The sequence below is a fragment of the Martes martes genome (assembly GCF_963455335.1).
Source record: "Martes martes genome assembly, chromosome: 2".
Lineage (NCBI taxonomy): Eukaryota > Metazoa > Chordata > Mammalia > Carnivora > Mustelidae > Martes > Martes martes.
This window is the reverse complement of record NC_137889.1, coordinates 100,526,204-100,548,033: the sequence shown is the minus strand read 5'-3', so window position 1 is coordinate 100,548,033 and position 21,830 is coordinate 100,526,204. Positions and strand designations below refer to the sequence as shown.

The 21,830-nt window shown below is 37.7% G+C and overlaps 1 protein-coding gene across 2 annotated transcripts; it reads left to right on the top strand.

Moving 5' to 3' along the window:
• Positions 1-780: 780 nt before the first annotated feature.
• LAMTOR3 (late endosomal/lysosomal adaptor, MAPK and MTOR activator 3) lies at positions 781-16,185 on the top strand. 2 transcript variants are annotated; one of them, XM_080797560.1, is made up of 7 exons: positions 781-908; positions 1,104-1,258; positions 4,187-4,221; positions 10,316-10,374; positions 12,278-12,411; positions 13,488-13,551; positions 15,402-16,185. In XM_080797560.1, exons 2-7 carry the CDS (start codon positions 1,250-1,252, stop codon positions 15,473-15,475), a joined length of 375 nt encoding a protein of 124 aa, XP_080653686.1. In that variant the 5' UTR covers positions 781-908; positions 1,104-1,249; the 3' UTR covers positions 15,476-16,185. The 2 variants fall into 2 exon arrangements, with proteins under 2 accessions (XP_080653686.1, XP_080653685.1); XM_080797559.1 differs by having other exon boundaries at positions 808-908; positions 1,213-1,258.
• The last annotated feature ends 5,645 nt before the right edge of the window (positions 16,186-21,830 follow it).

Below are 21,830 nucleotides of genomic sequence, written 5' to 3'. Positions count from 1 at the left end.
TTGGAGTTGAAGATGAGTCGTTAACAAGCTCCCATAGTCTTTGTTTTCTTACCAGCTACGGTAGGTTTTTGTTACTTGTGCAAATGAGCAAGGCACCAAACAAAAAATATGACGGCAACTAAGGCATAGCCTTCTAAATCATGAGGCAAAGAAGGAAGGTCGTCCAGTATTTGCATATGCTGAGTTCCACAAATAACTGTGAAAACTCCAGAAAGCCCATGGCTCCTCTATTCAATCTAGACAAGACCTTGAGTAAGCGCACTTGGAAAAGCCAAGGCAGAGGAGGTCATCAGGCTCAGAAATCTATGAACCTGGGTTTTGTTTTTGTTTTTAAGATTTTATTTTTAAGTAATCTCTTCACCCACCGGGGCTGGAACTGACCACCCTAAGATCATGTCATAAACTCCACTGACTCAGTCAGCCGGCGCCCCAGGAGCCTGGGACTTCGAGACACAGGCAACCCTGCCGCAGTTCCCCCTGTAAACAACAGCCCTTCAAACTTTTTTTTATCTACAAGAAAAGATCTTAAGATAACAAGCCGTGAAAAACTAATGAAATTTGTGCACCCTCCCCACACAACGTCTTCGTGCGTACATTTTCCGCAGATCTTTTAGTGCCAGACGATAGCCAAGGAAACCTCGAACCTCGGGCCGCCGTCCCCACGTCCCTAGGTCTGCGCAGGCGCAGGGAGCAGCCCGCCCAGGGGCGGGGACGGGCGGGGTGCGCCGGCGCATAAGGCCCCCGCGCTTCCCCGGAAATTTCATGTCACCGGGCTTCGGAGACGTCGGAAGTGCTTCCTGGAGCACGGAGGAGGTCACAAGTCATGTGACGACGGCTTTCAAGGGAGACTGTCTTTGAAGCTGTCCCTGAATTTACAGCTGAGACAACACCGCAGCCCAGAAAGCCGGGTAACTTGAGCCGCTATGCGTGGTATTGAGCCCGGGCCCCCCGGGGGCGCCGGCCGTGAGACTCAAGGGAGGGAGAGGACTCGCCTTCGGGCCTAGATCTTCGCGGGTGGAGGGTGGAGTGGACTGAGATAGGGCATGACAGCTACCGTCTGGGTATTTGGGAACTCGCGCTCATTCCGGCTTCCCTGATGTAAGTCCTAGAACCGCGGATTCTTGCCTGGCCTTGATGAGAGCTGACCCCGCTTATTAGGTTGGAGGTGGGAAGAAGTGTCGAGGGGAGAGTCACCAGGAGTTTCTCTTCCAGGAGTGGACATTGATCCTGCGGGACAAAGGGGTTCGTCATGGCGGATGTGAGTTAACACACCCACACAAGAGGAAGGGGAGGATGGGAAGTTTAGGGGAGGCCTACTGGGCGGGGAGAGGTAAAGCTTGCCAAGGAGAAATATGTTCCCTTTTAGCCCTCCACCCCCATCCCACCCCCACATAGTTTCTGTAGAGTCTGGAGTGAGTGACTAAGATGAAGAGATTTGCGGAGTGCCGAGTTTCTGCCCACAGTGGGTGTGTTGATGTCTTGAGGTTGAGAGAATTGTATTCTTCCCACTCCCCAGTCCAGCGGGCAGAAGAGAGGCTCTGAATCCCATTTGAATTTCTAAATGTTTTGCTGCTGTGAATCTACTTTTTTCCAGTAAGTGGTCATGATATCGCTCTAGATTCACTGGAGCAAATTGAGATGATTTCTGACTGATACCTCTTTAGCACAGCAGTAAAACCCAAATTTTAAGTTTAGGAAACTTAATTGTACTAGTTATTAGAAACAGCAGGGAATTAATACTACTAATGTTTGTGTCTATATTTTACATCCTGTTATATTACTTACATGCTGGGTACTCTTCCAGACATTGAACATATACTCATTTAATTCTTACAAATTTTATGAAGTAGGCACTGTTACTGTCCTTGTGTTCTAGATGGGGCGGCTAAGGCATAGAAAGATCATGTAACTTGCCTCTGGTTACACAGCTGGTAAGTTGTAATGTCAAGATACCACCCCAGGCAGTCTGACTCCAGGGTTTATGCTCTTAACCACTAGGCTAAATGATCACTCAACATTAATATTGAATGTGATTTTTCTTTTTAGGTTGCAAGACTATATGTATGAGTATTTAGGAACTTTGTATGCCTTTTTCACTCCATTTTTGAGTGTCTGTCATTATGTTCTTGAGAACGTATTCTCCAGTCATAGTCAAACGCTGTGTATCTATTGAGTATCACCTTGCAAAGGTTGTTGTAATAAGGGCTGTGTGTGAAATAGAGATGATGAAGGTATAATTCCTCTCCGTAAGGGTTTTTTTTTTTAAATATTTTATTTATTTGTCAGAGGGAGAGCTTATGCATGTGAGCACATGAGCACAAGGAGTGGCAGGCAAAGTTAGAAGCAGACTCCCCTCTGAGCAAGGAGCCTGATGTGGGACTCCATCCCAGGATCCCAGAATCGTGACCTGAGCCAAGGCAGACACTTAACCAACTGAGCCACCCAGGCATCCCTCCATGAGGGTTTAAAAAAAATTTTTCTTAAAGTATAGTAGGCAGGTGGTCATAAATGTATATACATAATTGTGTGAAAATTCAAAAGAAAGAGGGATTACATCTCGTTTGTGTGTATCAGGAAGGCCTATTTGAAGTATTTGGTGGTTGAGATTAGCTCTAAATAATGAGTAGCACTTTTTCTTAAAGTAAGGTTGATAGAGAATTACTTGTAACAAAGTTTGAGAGATGGGAAAGGGAAAGGTATGCGGAGTAGCTGTGAGTAGTCCACTTTTGCTGGGGTTGAGAATATGTATGAGGGAGTGATAGGAAGCAGGACTGTGAAATTAGCTGTAAACCATATTGTAGAGAAGCCCAAATGTTAAAAGAATTTGTAGAGAATTTATTCAACAGTGGAGAGTCATTCAGACATTGGTTCTCAAGCCTAGCTGCACAGGGGATCATCTGGGGAACACCTGTAGCACAGGTAGAGAAGGAGAATAATATGGTTATTGGCATTGTGTAGAACTAACTATATGGGATAGAAGTGGGAGATCAGTTTACCAGTTGGGAGGCCAGCACAAGTCACAAATAATTTTTAAAGTGAACCTAAATTGTAATGTCAGTTGAAAAGGAAAGGAAGAGGGGCGCCTGAGTGACTCAGTCAGTTAAACGCCTGCCTTCAGCTCACGTCTTCATGCTTCTCCCTCTCCCTCTGCCTGCTGCTCCCCCTGATTGAGCTCAGTCTCTCTGTGTGAAATAAATAAATAAAATCTTTAAAAAAAAAAAAAAAAGAAAGAAAGAAAAAAGGAGAGGAAGAGGTCATTTTAAAAACATTTGACTTCACAAATCATTTAAAGGTGATAAAGGTAAGGTTAGGGGTTAAATCTTACTCTGTGTTTCAGACCTGAATAATGGGAATGGTAGTGACATTAGTAGAGACAAGAAGAGATTGAGGAAATCTGGATTTTGCATGAAACATAATGAGTTGAGTTTTAATGTGTTGTTTAAGATAAGAGCAGAGGTAAGGTGGTGGTCATAACATGAAATAAAGTGAACATTCAGGTCTCGAGAATAGTAGGGATTAGAGGTTCAAAACAACAGATTCCTGATTTACCTATGTAGACCTCATAATTCCTACCTGGGTTGTCAGTGAAATTCCCTGGGTGAGAAAGTATAATAAGAGGAAATAAAATAGTGTTTTTTTTTCTTTAGTCCTCATTATGTTCCATGCTTAACACTTGATACATGTTGTCATTTATCTTTAGTCATGAAAAGAAACAGAATTTCAGAGAAGTTAATTTACCCAGGATTGTTAAAAAGTAATGTGAGAAAGTTTATCTGCAGACATGGAAAGATGTTTATAATATATTCTCAAGTTAACAAGACAATAGCAATAGGATGTAAAATAGTATGAAAAATATGATACAATTTTACAGCTAATATGTATTTGCTATGTATTTGTCCAGATATGCTACTCAATTTACATACATCTTCTCAATAAATGTTAACAGCAGTCTTATGAGATATGTGATATCCCTTCTCAACGGATAATGAAACTGGGGCTTAGAGAGAAAGGTTAAATAACTTGTTTTAAGTCACACAGCTAGTATCAAAATCAAAAAGAAAAAAAAACACAAGCAAAAAAGATTATGAATTATGATTTAAAGTACCTGAAATGTGGGTAGGACAGTATCTAGAGAACCAGTACAAGGCATATTGTTATAACATGATTTTTTTATATTCTCTTTCAGGACCTAAAGCGATTCCTGTATAAAAAATTACCAAGGTAAAAAATTACTAATTTGTTGATATATGTCGATTTTATGTAGCATTTTGTTTCTATTTATTTTAGACTAATAGTATGTGTATATTATATTATTATTTAACGTTTTCAAATACTTGACACTAGACAGTACAAGAAATGTTCTTTGAATTTGTGGATAAATACTATCAGGCCTAGAGAAGTTACGTGACTTGTTGTCTGAGGTTAAATCGCTCATGAATGCCAGAGAGCTAGAACTCCTATTTCTTGCCACTTTTAGAGTTTTTTCAAATATATTATCATAACAGTTTACTGGGTTATATTTTGAGATAGAGCAGTTTTAAGGAGGAAAACGCTAGAGCTTGCCTTTTCTTTAATATTACTTTTAAGACCTAATTGCTGAATTTGCATAATCCAAAAATGCTAGATGTAGATACCAGTTCATACTCGGAAAAATCACAAGGCTTTTTTTTGACTGCCCCCAGTCCATTTGATGTACCATTATCAATTAGGCTGTGTGTGGAGAACAGCAGACTTCCTTTTATTTTATTTTTTTTTAAAGATTTTATTTATTTATTTGACAGACTGAGATCACAAGTAGGCAGAGAGGCAGGCAGAGAGAGAGGAGGAAGCAGGCTCCCTGCTGAGCAGAGAGCCCGATGCGGGGCTCCATCCCAGGACCTTGGGATCATGACCTGAACTGAAGGCAGAGGCTTTAACCCACTGAGCCACCCAGGCCCCCAGCAGACTTCCTTTTAGATATTTTTGTGGTTCAAAGGACTTTGTCACTTTAGTTGTATTAAAATTCACATTTAGTTTAGTGTAAAGTAATACCTTAGAGTTAAGGACATGAGAGAGAGGAAGACATCCATTTTCACATTCCAGCATGACTGAATAACCTTTGAGGTGTAATGTAGCAGAATATGTGGTGAGATCCTTTTTTTTTTACTTCTTTTTTTATTCTCCAAATGTGTGAATTTAAAAAGGTTTTGGATGTCAGTTCATTTCTGTAGGTAGTTAAAAAGAAAGAAAAAGAAAAAAAATTCTCATTTGGATTTTTGCCTGAATTGTTTGATGTGGTTTGACTATTAACTTGTGCCTTTACCCTGACTATAAGCCAGTAGAAATTAATGATATTATCTCCTAGGTTTGATTTATGTATATATGTCTGTATTCGGGAAAAAAATACTATTATATTCAGAAAGAAAATATTATTGAAATGTTAAATAATTGTTACTTTTGGCTTCATGTTAATGTAGTATTTAAATTCATTTTTACTCTCTTCTTTCTAGTGCAAACTGGAACACTGACTCTGTTCTCAACGTAATGATGAGCAGGCAGTCCTAGCTTTGCACGGTAGTTCAGGGCAGTGAAATGACTGTACATGCTGAAACTGTCCAAAGCAATTTTAGTAATCCCTGGGAAAAATGACAGTTGTTTTCTGATGTTTAGAAAATTTTGTCAAAACCTTAAAACCTCTTTTGTTGGTTCTGTTTGAGGGAATGGAAACAAATGCTAAAAGCAGTATTTGTTTAATATACTGCAGTTTAAAAACAGTGGAAATACTGAGTATTAATGTTTATTTCTTCATAGAAAACTTCTCGAGTATAGTTTGAACAGTGCCTACTTCTATGCATATACAGTAAAATAATATGAAAGGTATAACCTTAAGATAAGGAGTAGGCATCTTTTCTGTGCCTTCAAATGAACATACTCCTTTCTGAGTTTGGATCAGCTTCCACCATTTTGTCCTTTGTACTGTCGATGTTGTGCGAGGTTTTTTGCCAGCGTCACTTCCTCTGGGCTGTGTTCATCCTTTTCATCCCAACCACTTGCCTAATTACTGTCAGTGAACGCACTTGCATGAAGTTCCTCTGGATGCACGTCTTGTGCACAACAGCGAAAGTGTCAACATTCTTTTGGCCGGTGATTTCTTCTCGAGGTGTTGACTTTCTGCTTGAATTTCACTTCCAGCATTGTCACTTTCCTTCCTTTGCTGTATTTCATCTTGATTAGCCAGTTCCCTATTTCAGTTCTGTTTTTCTTTTTAATGTCATATGCTTTACCATTAGAAAACAAGGAGATAACACTCTATACTTTACTGTCCCTGCATACACTGAGGAATGGATGCTCTGTGACCAGTCACCAACACATTTTGAAAGAAGTGATGTGGCTGGTTCCTGATACAGTGTGATCTGTCACTTACAAAGTTGTTCACATTAGTGAGGTTTGTACTGTATGTATTTACTCACTATACCATACTTCCTGAAATTTGAGCCTTGCTTTCAGGGGGAGTGATGTTATTTAGTTCAACTGTGAGAACTAAAATGTGTCCATATTGGAACTGTACAAAATGAAGGCTTTCTGTGTTTCTCTGTATCTGCCTTCTTGGAGGTCTGGCATTTTGAAAGGATGGTAAAATTGACAGTAGAGTTGGAGGGAAATCCTGCACAGGCAACAGAATATAGGAGCAGAAGCATAGTTGATATTTGTAAAAAGGGTAATTGTTAAAGTGTCATGAAAATCTTTCTATAGTGGAAGAAAGGGCTTTCCGTGTATTTTGTTTTAGTTTGGTTTTCTCCCCCATAATGAGCAAGGCCAGTTTGATTCATATTCATTCATGACTTTTTCTTGAAAGTAGGCTTAGTGTATCCCAAAAGCTAAAGGACTGAAGCAATAATACTGAACACTTACAAAGAAAAGTAATAAAATACACATTTTGATTTGTTGCTAGATGTATGTAAAGTGAAGGGATTTGGACGAAGGCAACTTGGCTTCAGAGCTGTGGGTTCATGCTTTTAATTTTTAGATCTATACCTCTCAACACTGAGTCAGTAAATGGAATACGTTTTTGTTCATTTTTAAATTCTCTGCTAAACACAGTTTTTGAATTTCTATTTTTAAGTCTAGTTGTGACCCAAAGTAGGCTCAGGCTTTAATAGTCACAACTTTTGTGTTTTAAAATAACCAGAAGTTTCGTTATTATAGATATAAAAGGAAGTATGATGTCTGATTACAAATACAATATTTGCTTTTTTGGAATAAAAATGTTTGTTTTATTAAGCTTAAGGTGTAGATGTCTGCAAAATATTTCATAACATTTAATTCCTTTTAGAAGTGCAGTGTACCTATTAACGCATCATGCTTATTTTCAACTACTAGTAAAATCTACTTATGTTATTTTTTTGTTCACTCTGTGCAGAATTGGAAACACCTTATATATTTGTGACCTGATTTCTTTTAGTGGGTATTTTAAGTATATGAGTAATTTTTCTACTTTGTTGGGCATTTACCTTTGTGAATTTAAAATCCATTAAAAAGAAATTCTTTATTTTTTTTTAAGATTTTATTTATTTATTTGACAGAGATCACAAATAGGCAGAGAGGCAGGCATAGTGGGGGGGAAGCAGGTTCCCCGCTGAGTAGAGAGCCCTGTGCGGGGCTCAATCCCAGGACCCTAAGATCATGACCTGAGCCTAAGGCAAAGGCTTAACCCACTGAGCCACCCAGGCGCCCCGAAAGTCTTTATTTCTGCCTCCCCTTTTGGTGCACTAGTTGGCATTTAAGTTAATTATCTTGAAAATAAGAGAAAAGAAACTATGGTGACACAGATATTTCTAAACATTTTTTTGTAGTACTCTTTACCTGCTTTTTAATTTGTTTATCTTTTGAGTAGGCAGTACATTCATAAAGTTCAAGATTCAGAAGGTAACTGAAGGACAATAGTGAAAAGTTTCCTATCCTTTCCCCCAGCCACACAGTTCCCTTCTCAGGGATACCCAGTACCTTCAAAGATACTTTACACACCTGCAAACAAGCATGTATATAAACACACATAGGTCATAGTTGAGACTGTTAAAACAAAATACCATAGATTAGATTTCCTATAAATAACCAAAATTTATTTCTTACAGTTCTAGAGGCTGGAACTCCAAGATCAAGGTGCCAGCATGATTCTGAATTGCAGATTGCAGACTTCCCATATCTTCATATGGTAGAAGGAGAGCTAGCTATCTCTCTAGCCTTAAGTAAGGGCACTATATGATATCTGAGGGCTTCACCGCCCCCCATTCTGATGACCTCCCAAAGGCCCCACCTCCAGATACCATCACAGTGGGATTTAGGTTTCAACATGAATTTTGCGGGCTGACATAATCATTCAATCCATCACAACATATACATACATGTGCCTACCCTTGTTATTATGTAAGTTTTGCTTCCTATACATACTATTCAAAACTTGTTTTCGCTTCACAATTTACTTTTGAGATCAGTCCTTCCCAGTACATACAAAGAGCTGTTTCTTTGTTTTTAATGGCTGCAGAGTATTCCATTGTGTATGTGTGTTATAATTCATTGGACTCGTTCTTCTTGATAGGCAGGTTTCTAGTTTTTTCCTATTTCAAGTGATGTTGCTGTTGATAACTGTACAAAGTAGTTTCTGTGTGTGCAAGTATCAGTAGGATATGCTTTTATATAACCTAGTTTTTAATTAAGAAGAATTTGTTTTATAAATTAACCTTAGAGGAGCACATTTTAATGTATAGATAATTCCAGGATTGAATGATAATAATACCAGTAAATGTTTATACAGGTTATTTCATCATTTTTACTTTTAACGTGAGGTTCATAAATGGTAGTGTTCATAACATTTTCTCAAAAAAATTTTTTTTTTTTAAGAATTTTTGTTTATTTGACAGACAGAGACCACAAGTAGGCAGAGAGGCAGGCAGAGAGATGGGGGAAGCAGGCTCCTCGCTGAGCAGAGAGCCCCATGCGGGGCTCAATCCCAGGACCCTGAGACCATGACCTGAGCTGAAGGCAAAGGATTTAACCCACTGAGCTACCCAGGCGTCCCCATTTTCTCAAAATTTAATAACACTTCTCTTAAAAGTTTCTCTTAAAAGACTTAAAAGTTGACGATTCACAGATCTGTACCCATGGGGATAAAAATACATTATATGTTTATAAAAATATTTTAAAAATTTAATAAAAGGGGGGGAAAATAAATAAATAAAAGTAAAATTGCAGTCTCAAAAAAAAAAAGACTTAAAAGTTTTGCCACTGAGATCTTTAAAATTTAATTTCAGTGTATAATATGACTATTCCTTATTTCTAACTTAAAACGTTAAGGTTAACACAATAAGGAATGGATAATCTGAGTTAGAGTAGGAACATTGAACGTATTTCTGAGTAGCAATCTTGGATATCACGAAATCATGGAACTGAAAGTTTGAGAATGTTTTCCCATTCTAATTTTTAGCACTTCAGTTTTGTAGCTCTAAAAATTCTATTATGAGTTAATACTTAAACTGCACTAATAAATTGTCAGTGTGTGCAGATGACAGTCTGATGCTAATTACTAATAATTAATATTTTTAAATTTTAACTATGTACCAGCCTCTACATTATTATTTTATTAAATTTTATAATAATTACATAAATACAGTTATTCCTATTTTCATATTGTTAATGGAGGCTTACAGAGTTTTCATAATTGGCCCAGGGTAGTGTAAATAGTACGCTAGGCTGGACTAGATGATTACAGTCTTGACCATTCCGCTCACTGCTTCTTATGTAGGCATAGCTGAAGAGATTGCTACATGACCTTCATTCTTTCCATTCTGTTCCTTCAGCCTAGATCAGTCTTTCTGCCCCTCTTCTCTTGACCAGTGCTATAACATCTCAGCTTAGCTGTCACTGTCTCAGGGAAGCCTTCCTTGACCCACTTGGTGTAGATCAACCACCTCTTTATAGATTTTCATAACCCACAGTGATCTTGATGGCACCTGATACCATTGTCATTGTAGCTGCTGCTGATAACCTGTCACACTTGCATAAATAAAGGAAAGATAATTAACAATTATAATGGAGAATTATGCATGTTTTAGATCTTTATCAATAGCATAAATTTATGAAGATTATAAGCATGACAGTAATACACATGTTTATTCAATTTCTAGAAGTTTTGGCAGACATCTAGGAACTTTTGAGGTCAGTAACTGAGTTGACATAGTTTTTCAGAAATGTACATGAAAATCCCCAGAATGACTTTGAGGTACATATTTTGAGAAAATGAAATGCTTCATAATATTTTAACTTCTTTTTTTCCTTCTAGTGTTGAAGGGCTCCATGCTATCGTTGTGTCAGACAGAGATGGAGTCCCCGTTATTAAAGGTAAAACTGTGCCTGCCTGCCAGTGTCATGTTTGCTTTTGAATAAAAACATATTTAAGTCTGAGTAGTGCAGAAGGCAAGCATGTAAAAGCTGCTTCAATAAATCCAGGAGATGGTCTTAGTTTGGGGGGAGATGTTTGCTTTTGTATGTGGAAGGCTTCGTTGGAGCTTATAACTTACTACATGTTGAATGATTGTGTCACCGTTGAGAGTTTAAGCATGGATTTATCACAAGCCCAGTTTTTCATGAAAGACATTAGTGGTGTAATGTCAAGAGTAAATGTCAGTGCTGGGACTGGGACTGTATGTAGCTACATATATTGTACACACAGACTTCCCCTGACATCTGTTTTTTAATTAGTACTGCTAGTGGTTTGGAGATAAACTTTCATACATTTGAATTAACATATTGATTGTTTTGCTGAATCTTTATTGATTTTCTCCTTCTTTACTGGAAATAAGATTTTTTTTTAAACTTTTAACTTCACAATTACTTTAGTTAACCAGACTCTAACAAGACTTTCTTACCTAAAGAAGAGCTTTTTAACCTAAAAAAAGAAAAAAAATTTTTGCCTGATTTTCAGGAGGGTTTTATTTTTGTTTTTTTTTTTTAGATTTTAGTTAGTTATTTGAGAGAGAGAGTGTGTGTGTGCATGTGTTTATGCAAGCAGGGGGAGAGGGACAAGCAGACTCTGGCTAGAACTGGAGCACAGATCCCAATGTGGGGCTCTATCCCTGAGCCCTGAGGTCGTGACATGAGCTGAAATCAAGAGTTGGTCGCTGAGTCAACTGAGCTACCCAGGCACCCCTGAGCTTTAGTCTTTAAGTATATATGATGTCACTGAGTGACTGTGTATTAAGACCATTTTTAATACTTGTGTCTTAAGGCATTATCACATGAATGTTCATAGTTCTATAGGGATGCTATAATAGCTTTATCAAAGAAAGATGAAATGATTTTCTTTACATTTTGTTTACAATTTTCCACCCGAGGTTATCATATATGTCAGATAATTTTAGACCTTAGAATTAAAAGGAAGTTTAGAAATCACCTAATTTAGTTCTTTCATTTTGTAAACAGAGATGGTCAAGTGCAAAGAGTGCATTGTTAGTACAAAGTTGCACATGAGTCAGTGACAAGTTAATAATAGAATATATATAATATATTATGTGTATTATAAATATATTATATATTATAATATAACAAATATATTAGAAACAAAATACTATAAATATAATTATAATAGAACCCATTATCTTCTGACGTGTAGTTCAGTGTGCGTTTTAACCCACCATAAAACATAGATAGCTGTGGGCAGGTAAGTCGCCTACCTTTTTGACTTTACTCAGTTCTGAACAAAATTAAAATAATCTGCAGCTCTAATTTTCTTTCTTAGGAGCTCTGTGTTAAAGCTCTTGGTACAACTAACTCCATTTAGGCCTTTTAATGAGTGAAAGAAACTTAAAACAGATGGCCACCTCCAAATTTATTAATATCTCTAAGTAATGCTGCTATAGGTTTTATGAGAGAAAAATTTTCTGGACGCTTTTTTCATTATTCTAGCTTGGCTCTCAGTTAACCAGAATATTCAGTTTATTAAACATACTGATTAATTTGTGTTTTAAAGTAGATATTAAGAAAATTAAACATTTAGTATTCTTTAAAAAAAAATTGTGAGAACCAGTATTTCTTTCCTTAGTTATGATCACTCAATTTCTGGTGAAGCAATTTTTCTCACCTAAATTGATGAGACCCAGTTAGTGATATGATTTTCAGTATTGTGAAGCATAATAGCCCTTCTCTCAATATTTTCACTGATTTATGTTTAAAAAAAAAATGCGGTAAGCTTCTCTCTGTCATATCCACTGCATGATTTTTTTTTTTAAATCATTTGTATTTCCAGTGGCCAATGATAATGCCCCAGAGCATGCTTTGAGACCTGGTTTCTTATCTACTTTTGCCCTTGCAACAGACCAAGGGAGCAAACTTGGACTTTCAAAAAATAAAAGTATCATCTGTTACTATAACACCTACCAGGTAGGTTCATAATTATAGAGCAGTTTGCTGTTTTCAACTGTTGTTATGCCTTCTATACAAAATAGCTTATGTTTTTATTCTAAATTTTAGTTTTGAAACGTGGATGACATTTTAAAATTTTAGCCTTCAAATTGGTTGTGTTGAATTGTAGTAATTGTCTTCACATTTTGTACCAGGAATTAATTAATGTTGAAAAGTAGTCAAAAGATTCATTAATAAAATGTGTTATTCTAAAAAGGGAAGTCAGGTCACTATTACCTCCAGTAGATGGTGCCCTTAGCTTAACAAATGTGATTTCTCAAATAACACACTTTTTTTCGTTGTGACAAATAAAAAATTTTCCCTTGACAGTTATGATAAGTTATTGAAATTTGTTACTGCTGCTAATTCCTTCATTTGGTTTGGAAGATATATTTTCAGTGAGGTTATCATGAAGGAATTTCATTGCTACATACCTCTTGGTCCCCAGCTGCATTTTCTTATTTAGAATAAATTAATTGCTTCTGCTTTAGAGCAGTGTTTCCCAGAGTTTGATTCATGTACTGCTGATGTTACACGTTATATTTTTATTTTAAAACTTCATGTTTTCATGTGTACTAGACAGAAGATAATCAACCCTTTTGACCTTCAATTTCATCAATAAGGATTAGTTTGAAGCTAAGTTTTTTTAAAAGATAGTTGATTTGAAGTTAACTTAAATTTAAATTAATAGTGGTACACAGGAGGCAGGGAAATCATGAAGGTATAATTACTTGAATGAGAAATACTGACTTCAGCCATTTAATTATCAAGTGTTTGTGGAGCCCCTGCCATGTAATAATTGACACACTACTGGTCTTTGGGAGGTAAAGAGGTGAAGGTGGCATAGTCCCACCTTTAGATCTCTCCAGGCTGAGTAATGATAATGGCTCTAAGAGATACTCAGTAAGTGTTGAATAGAAATACTTATTTTCAGCTCTTTCATATTACATAATGGGGTAGGTAGTATCTTACACATTGGCCATTTAAATAAAAGTTTTGAAAGATTAAGGTATTTCCTTTGAATAACATTATTTAGATCTTAACTTTCTTTTTAGGTGGTTCAATTCAATCGTTTACCTTTGGTGGTGAGTTTCATAGCCAGCAGCAATGCCAATACAGGTGTGTTTTAACTACCTTAAATACAGCTTTTAATTTCTTATAACACCATATCTGAATAGTCTAATATGATCGGAATAGTAGATTTAGAGTAAAAAAAGCTGAATTCATGACCTACCTCCACCATCTATTCCTTGGTCTCCAGAAAAGTTTAACTTCTGTGACTTCTGTTTTCCCTGGCTGTATAATGGAGCTAATATATGCTTTCTCTGTCTCATGGGGTTATTTTCTAGTTCAAATGAGACATCGTATGGGTAGGTGATCCTTTAAGATAGAAAGGAAAATTAAATTATCTTCACCCCTTGAATGCTACTTCTTGCTCACATTAAAGCAGCTTAAGAAAACACAAAAAGAGTAAGGTAGATACCCACACACATAAAATGGTCAAGGATGAGTTCAATTCTATGTAGACCCATCTATTAGTTGGTAAAATCTTGAATGATAGTGGGCAACATTAATGTGATTGAGAATTCTAAGAGCATGACTAGGATGAACTTAAACATCTGTTCTTCCTGAGGTTCGAAGAATTTGAGAACAAACACCAGGAAGCTGTACTTTCTATGGCAGATCATAAGATCCCATTATATTCAACAGTCCTCACTGGATATTTATGTTTAAAATAATGACTGTATTCTATAATTAACATGCTCCCTTTTGGATAAAGTGGGATTTTTTTTTTTTTTAAAGTATTGTCTTCTTTAGATTTGGCTGCCATTTGGAACTATTATGCATTCATTTTCTGTTTTTTTTCTTTCCAAGTTGTTTGACCAAATCTCTTTCCAGCTATGTCACTGAGACGTGTTCCTTAGATTCCTCATCTTTAAAGTGAGGGGTTTAGATTTGATGATCTAGAAGGTCTCTTCCATTTCTAAATGTTTTGAAGCTGTAAAATGCTCTGTGTGAAAACGCTTTGTTAATTATGTAGGATAGTAGTGGTGTTGACATTTAAAATATACTAAACCTTAATTGTGATGTCACCATCATGTACTAAATCATCATTTGTTATAAATTTTGATAATATAATAGAATTATATTTTAGTATCTAGAATAATTTTCTAGATTTTCTTAACTGTGATAAGTCACCATCATGTACTAAATCAACACTTGTTATAAATTTTGATAATATAATAGAATTACAGTTTAGTATCTAGAATAATTTTCAGAATTTTTTAAGGAAGATCTTTGAGCATTAAACCAGTGTCTAAGATATATAAGATATATAGTTTTTCACTCTGGTAAACTAAGGAGAAGCTAGATATGCTCATTTTTAGACTACTTTGTCTCCCAGATTCAGCACTGAATTTTAAACCCGGAAGTTTATATTTTATGCTCCTACCATTCATCTTTAAAATTAATTTTTTTACTTGAAAGGCCTATTTATGCTTTAGCTTTACCAAATTTATAAAATAAACATAATATTTCTTTGTTCAAGGTTGAAGCAGGTGTCTTCCTCTGTTTTGATAAAGTCCATTAAAATTTGTTCAGGAAAAAAGTGTACCTTTTTAAGTAAAAATCTCGTATCATTTCTGAATGAGTACAGATTTCGAAACAGTGGAGTATAAATTTAAAGTTTTCCTTTCAAAACTAACAAAATTATAGTGCATATAATTCATTTTATACCTTCTAATACATATAAATATTTTTCACTTATTTACTTTAATAATAGATGAAGAAAATAAACTTCATAATGAAAAGGTGTTTGATTAGTTAGAATTATAGTATTTTGCTTTATGGGGAATAAACTAGATCTTGTTTGCTTTTTAGTAACTAAATTTTAACAGGAGGAAACCTAAGTCAAAAACTTTTTTAGGAACATTTCTCTGATGTTCTAATTTTCTTAATCTCTGTTTTAGGACTCATTGTCAGCCTAGAAAAGGAACTTGCTCCGTTATTTGAAGAATTGAGACAAGTTGTGGAAGTTTCTTAATCTGGCAGTGGTTTTGATGTACACTTTATTTTCATTATAACCAACAAAATATCAATCCAGCAATCTTTAGACCACAACAGTCCTTATATCCGTGTACTCAAGAAAGGGTCCCTTTTCCCACCTGACACTAAAGAAAGAGCCCATAGAAACAATTTATGGACAGACTGATTGTTATCTTTTCTTGTGTAGGGTCTTTTCTTGATGTAGTGAGATCTGGGGTTACCACAGAGTTGGTTCAGTACATCACAGCTCCCATGGAGTTAATCCAGTCACAAATATGCATGAGATTCTATTCAGTGGGTCAGAATCAAAATGGTACTTTGATCCACTTGAGCCATTAAGTGCTCCCTATTATATAGTATGCCCAGGCCTGCAGAATGAGGCAGACCCTTTTTATTGTGAATAATAATGAGGACATATTTTTCTTTATATTGTTTTATTTCTTTGCATTGAGTGTGAGGAAGATAAAATGGCTTAGTAAAAGTAATAAAATCAGTACAATCACTAACTTTTCTATGTATATATTATTTTTCAATATAGATGAATATTACTAATTGATTTGATTCTTCTCAGAGGGTGCTGTGCTGCTCTTTAATTAAATTGAAAATGATAGCTAATGTTTTTTTTTTCTCCACTCTGCTTTCTATAACCAGTCAGTGTTTTAATGGTTGTGTGTTCTTTATAAAATTTAGAAGTGATTCATAATTGAATTCTGCTTCCAGTATTGGTATTTATGTAAACATGGTAGTAAAGCCATTTTTTTTTCATACATAAGTATAAATAAAATAGTATTTTTTAAGTATACTGTGAACACTAAATAGGTTTCTTTCCTGGCTTCTTTCAAAAGTTTAAAGACTATAATTAACTGAATTCACTTTCAACTATGTGCATAAGCAGTGAGTGTTGCTTATAGATACTGGTTTGGAGACAGATTTACCTGGTGTCAGTTGGAAAACAAACCTTATCCATGAGCTTCATTTAATCTCTACGAAAGAAGTATCTTGGTTCTAGAATATGCCCTTTATATTCAGGAAGGCAGTCCATCATTCAGAGTTGTTGGTTTCCTCCTAGGTTCTTTGACAATCAGACTTAGTCACGGGAGGAGTTCAGTGCATGTGCATTGAGCGCCTAGGTGTGTTGTGTACCAGAGCGGCCACATTGCAGGGTTCTGAGGAGTATAATTCACATCCTGTTTCCGGGCTCCAGGGCCTCTCGTGGGCAAGGTGTGAATGCTGTCCCTGGAGTTGTACAGTGAGGAGTCAGCCAGCACGGTTCGTGCTTGCTCCTTCCTCCCTCCCTCCATCCCTTCCCCTCTCTCTGTTTCCTTTCTATGCAAATATGAAACTAAATTGTGGTTCCTTCCTTTAAAGAACTCAGAGCTCGGTAAATAAAGACAGGTAGAGGAAGTACTGTGATAAAAACTCTGCAGCTGTCACGCTGTAGAGATCCAGAAGGGGGGCATTTAAATTGGCAGGAGAGACAGCCTCTGTGTGGACAGAGAGGCAGGAGGGCATGTCTGACCTGCAGGGAGCTAGAAATAGTTCAGAAAACCTAATAATGCACGCTCTACACCCATTACAATCTAGAATTATCCCCCCAAATAAAATGAAATCTAGACTTCCCATTATCAGGATTATTGAATAGTGTTCAGGATATCATTGCTAATGTGTAATATAGAACTTTAATTTCAGGGAATAATTATTGTATACCTAAAAATCCCAGAAAAGGAAACTATCCTAAATGGAGGTACATTTAACCTTTGCATGGTGAGCACTACCTTTGCATGGTGAATACTGCTACTGTTAAAATTTCTGTTTGAAGGAGTAGATAAGTTGCTCAACAGTTTATGTGGGAAAATAGATAGATGAAGATCACTAAGGAATGTTTGCAAAGCTAATGCAAAACTAGATGAACTACTTTTATTTATTTATTTTAAATAATAATATATTATTCATAATTATATAAATGAATATAAACTTCATAATTAGATCAGTGGAACAGACTTAGCCAGAAACAGATTTTGGTAGATACATGAGGACTTAAAACATTTTGAGGAGGACTTAAGTGCGTGCGAAATATTATTCAGTAAGTAGGACAGGCATTCTTTATGCCTTGCTGGTAGAAGTGTATATTGTTATATACCCTTTATATAGGACTGTTTGCCAGTCTCTCTGAAACTTGCAAATGCACAGAACTTTGGCCTAGTGTATTAGGATTCTCTAGGGCAACAGACCCAGTAGGATACACATTTTTTATTATATACAAGTATATATTATATATGTCACACAAATGTAAAAGACTTATTGTGAGGAATTGGCTCTCATAATTCCTGGAAGCCGAGACCTGCCATGGTCTGCCATCTGTAAGTGGGAGAACCAGGGGAGCCAGTGGTGTGAATTCCAGTGAGGCCAGATGAGATTTCCCGGCTCAAGGCAAACAAAAGGGGCAAATTCCTTCTTGCTCCAGCTTTTGTTTTAGTCGGGGTTTCAGTAGATTGGATGATGCCCACCCCCACCATAGAGGGCAATCCACTTGTCCATAGCTTGAATGCTAGAGGAACATCCCCACAGACCTGAAATAATGTTGATTTGGGCACCTTGTGGCCAATTGTTGATAAAAAGTCACCATACCCAGCAATTCCACTTCTAGAAATTTCTACTGATGCAAATGGACATGTGCAAAATTATATATTTGTAGGTATATTTGTTGCAACTTGGTGATATCAGGAATGAGAACAACCTAAGTAGGGGAGCCTGGGTGGCTCAGTGGGTTAGGCCTCTGCCTTCAGCTTGGGTCATGATCTCAGGGTCCTGGGATCAAGCCCGTGTTGAGCTCTCTGCTCACTGAGGAGACTGCTTCCCCCTTTCTCTCTGCCTGCCTCTCTGCCTACTTGTGATCTCTCTGTCAAATAAATAAAATCTTAAAAAAAAAACAAAACCTAAATATCGCATCAGAGATAGGTTGAGCCCTATATTCTGCGCTTCCTAACAGTACCAGATTATACCTGCTATTTTTTGTGTAATTATTAATGCTCCTTTTCTCTCTCTCTCTTTTTTTTTTTTTTAAGATTTTTATTTTAGGGAGAGGGGGAGGGAGACAGAGGGGGGAAAATCCCGAACAGACTCTGTGCCAAGCCTGCCATGGGCTCTATCCCATGACCCTGACCTGAGCCAAAACCAAGAGTGGGTCACTCAGCTGACTGAGCCACCCTCGCAGCCCTGTCAAATGTTCCTTTCAACTCTTAAGAGTCCTCTTTTTTTTTTTTTTTTTAAAAAGATTTTATTTATTTGACAGAGATCACAAGTAGGCAGAGAGGCAGGCAGACAGAGGAGGAAGCAGGCTCCCTGCTGAACAGAGAGCCCGATGTGGGGCTCGATCCCAGGACCTTGGGATCATGACCTGAGCCGAAGGCAGAGGCTTTAACCCACTGAGCCACCCAGGCGCCCCAAGAGTCCTCTTTAGATAAGAAACTACTTAGTCACCCTAATCATAGAGGACTGGTTAAATAAATTACTACATTTGCCCAGTGGGGAAAAGAATGGAGAAGTGCTTTAGTTACGGAGATAGAAATCCAAGACATGATGTTCAAAGAAAAAAGCAGAGTGTGAAATTGCATGGTGTACTGCAATATATATATAAGAAGAAAAAATATACGTGCACATTCATGTTTGATTGTGTATGAAAGGAGGACATGGTCATACTGGTAGCCTCCAAGGAGTGGAGCTAGAACCTGGGGCACAGGGATCCCGGAAATGAGCCTTTTCAGTGTAAACCACATTGGTGGTTTTTTAATTTTTCACTTCAAAAATCATAAAATATTCCAGCAAACAAAATTTATAAAAATATGATGATAGGGTATTTGGAGAAGAAAATTCTATCAGGCAAGGATTGCCAAAGAAACAGAAGCAGGAGGATAGATAGGTATTAAATGTATTTCAAGGAGCTGGTTTTTGTGATTGTGGGAAGTGAGTGGTCCAAAATCCATAGGGCAGGCCCAAAGTTTGGACAACCTCAGGAGGGAGCTGCGGCTGCAGCCTTCAGGCAGAAGGCTTCTGATTTCCTCATGGAAACCTCCGTTTTGCTCTTAAGATTGGCCTTTCAACTGACTCAATGAGGCCTGCTCATATTAGGGAAGATAATCTCTTATTTAGATTCGGTGGACGGTAGATGGGTGCTAAGCACATCTATAAAATAACACTGCCACATGTAGATTCATGGTTTGTTGAATAACAGAGTACTGCAGCCTTGCTAAGTTGATACCTAAAACTAACCTTCACAGTCTACACTTGTTAGCTTGGCATCATAGACATCTTCCTAAAGCACACTTAACCTCCAAATAAAGTCAGTAACCAAGTTGTGTTTCTGTCATCAAACATCAAACAACTAACCCACATACGGAGGACATGTTCACTCTCCCCAGAAGAGGATGCCGAGTTCTTCGGTAATGTTCACTTTTCTCCTTCCTGTATTACAGTTTAAATGCTGTGATGTAAGGTTAACCATTTTTAATACGTCTTATGTTAGATGATAAGAGGGTACAAGAGGAAAGAAAAATTTGCTAAATATGTGTGTATTTATAATAATTTATGTACACACATTCATAACAAAACAAGGAAGAAATGTAATCATCACAGTCCTTGTCTCTCAACTGAGTGTGGAATTGTAGCTGGTGTTTATAATTGTTTCCCATTACCCCACCCCATACTCCCTGTGCCCTCAGCAAGCCCCTCAGCTGGTCACGGCTCTGCCTGTGGGGTGGCCCAAGCCTTTATTCCTGAAGAATCCAAGCCATGGGTTGTCCTGCCTGAATTGAATTATAGTTTTCCACTGACTTTAGTCACAGGACTCAGTGGCACTGAGATCCCCTAGATGTCCTGTGTGAACATATTCTTCCCTCCATGGTGCAGTCACAGCCCAGTTTCCCCATGGTAATGAGGCTCAGTCACACCCACCAGTATAGCCATTCCCTCCCTTACCTGTTGAATCACAGATAGGAGCCCAATGCTGGTAGCAGTCTTAATGTCCAGTTGAATAGATAGATCATTGTTATTCTCCTGGTGGAAGGAAGCATTCCTTCCTTTGGAACAAGAACCCCTAGACTAGCACAGCCTAAGAACCTGGGGATACTGCCCCTGCCCAGCCAAGCATTGCCACCCAGGGAGTGCTGTAACTGAATCTTCAAAAGGCCATTCCACCATTCTGTTGGGCCTGCTGCTTCAGGATGATAAGGAACGTGGTAAAACCAACAAATTCCATGAGCAATATGAGAAATCTGTTACTTCCAAAATCCAAGGAGGCCCAGTAGGTATTGTGCCTCTTTTTTTATTGTGAAAGGGGCCAGATGCAACAAGTTCCCCTTTATCCCAGAAAAGCTCTCTTGACCTGTCCCATGCCACCGGACCCCAAGAATCTCAGTGAGGTCGAAAGCTCCTGAGTTTTTGCTTAATTTATCTCCCACGCTCAAACACATGATCTTACCACTAAATCTAGAACAGTTGCTACTTCTTGCTCCTTAGGCCCAATCAGCATCATGTCATCATCAATGCAGTGGACCCACGCAATGTTACAAGAAATGTGATCAAGGTCGGTGTGGACTAAATGATGGCATAGGGCTGAACTGAAGTAGGATAAACCTCCGAGACAGGATAGCGAAAGGTGGATGCTGACCTTGCCAGATAAAGCCAGCTGCCTCTGGTAGTCTTTACCAATAGAAAAAAAATAATTTGCCAGATCAATAGCTGCATGTCAGGAGATCAATAGCTGCATGTCAGGGACCAGGGGATGTGTTAACCTCCTAAAGCAACAGAATCGTATCTAGAACTGTAGCTGCAGTTGGCGTTGCCACCTGATTGATAATCCACTGTCATTCTCCAAGATCCATCTATTTTTCGCACGGGCCAGATGGGTGGGCTGCATGAGGATGTGGTGGGAAATCACCTGCCCTGCATCCTGCAAGTCGTTGATGGTGACACCAAGCTCCGAGCCCCTTCCAGAAGTGTGGTATTGCTTCTGGCTTACTGTCTTCCCGGTTGAGGCAGTTTCGGTGACTTACGTAGTACATGGTACATTATATTATAAGTTAGCTTGACCTCTTCATGTCAGAACGCCTCCAAAAGTGACTATATCCCTGCTGAGGTGTACTCTCTCCATCACAGAGCTCCAAGTGCCTCACGTGCAGAATTTGTCTTATTTACTTTGATATGTTATCATATATGTAGTCTCTTTTTCCATATTGAACTAAGAACTCCTTCAGGACCGGGACTGGCTCTTAACCCCAAATTCTCCGTAGCACACAGTCTAGTGGAAGTGGGTTCTTCATGGCCATTTATGACATTAATCAGTCGTATTTCTTTTT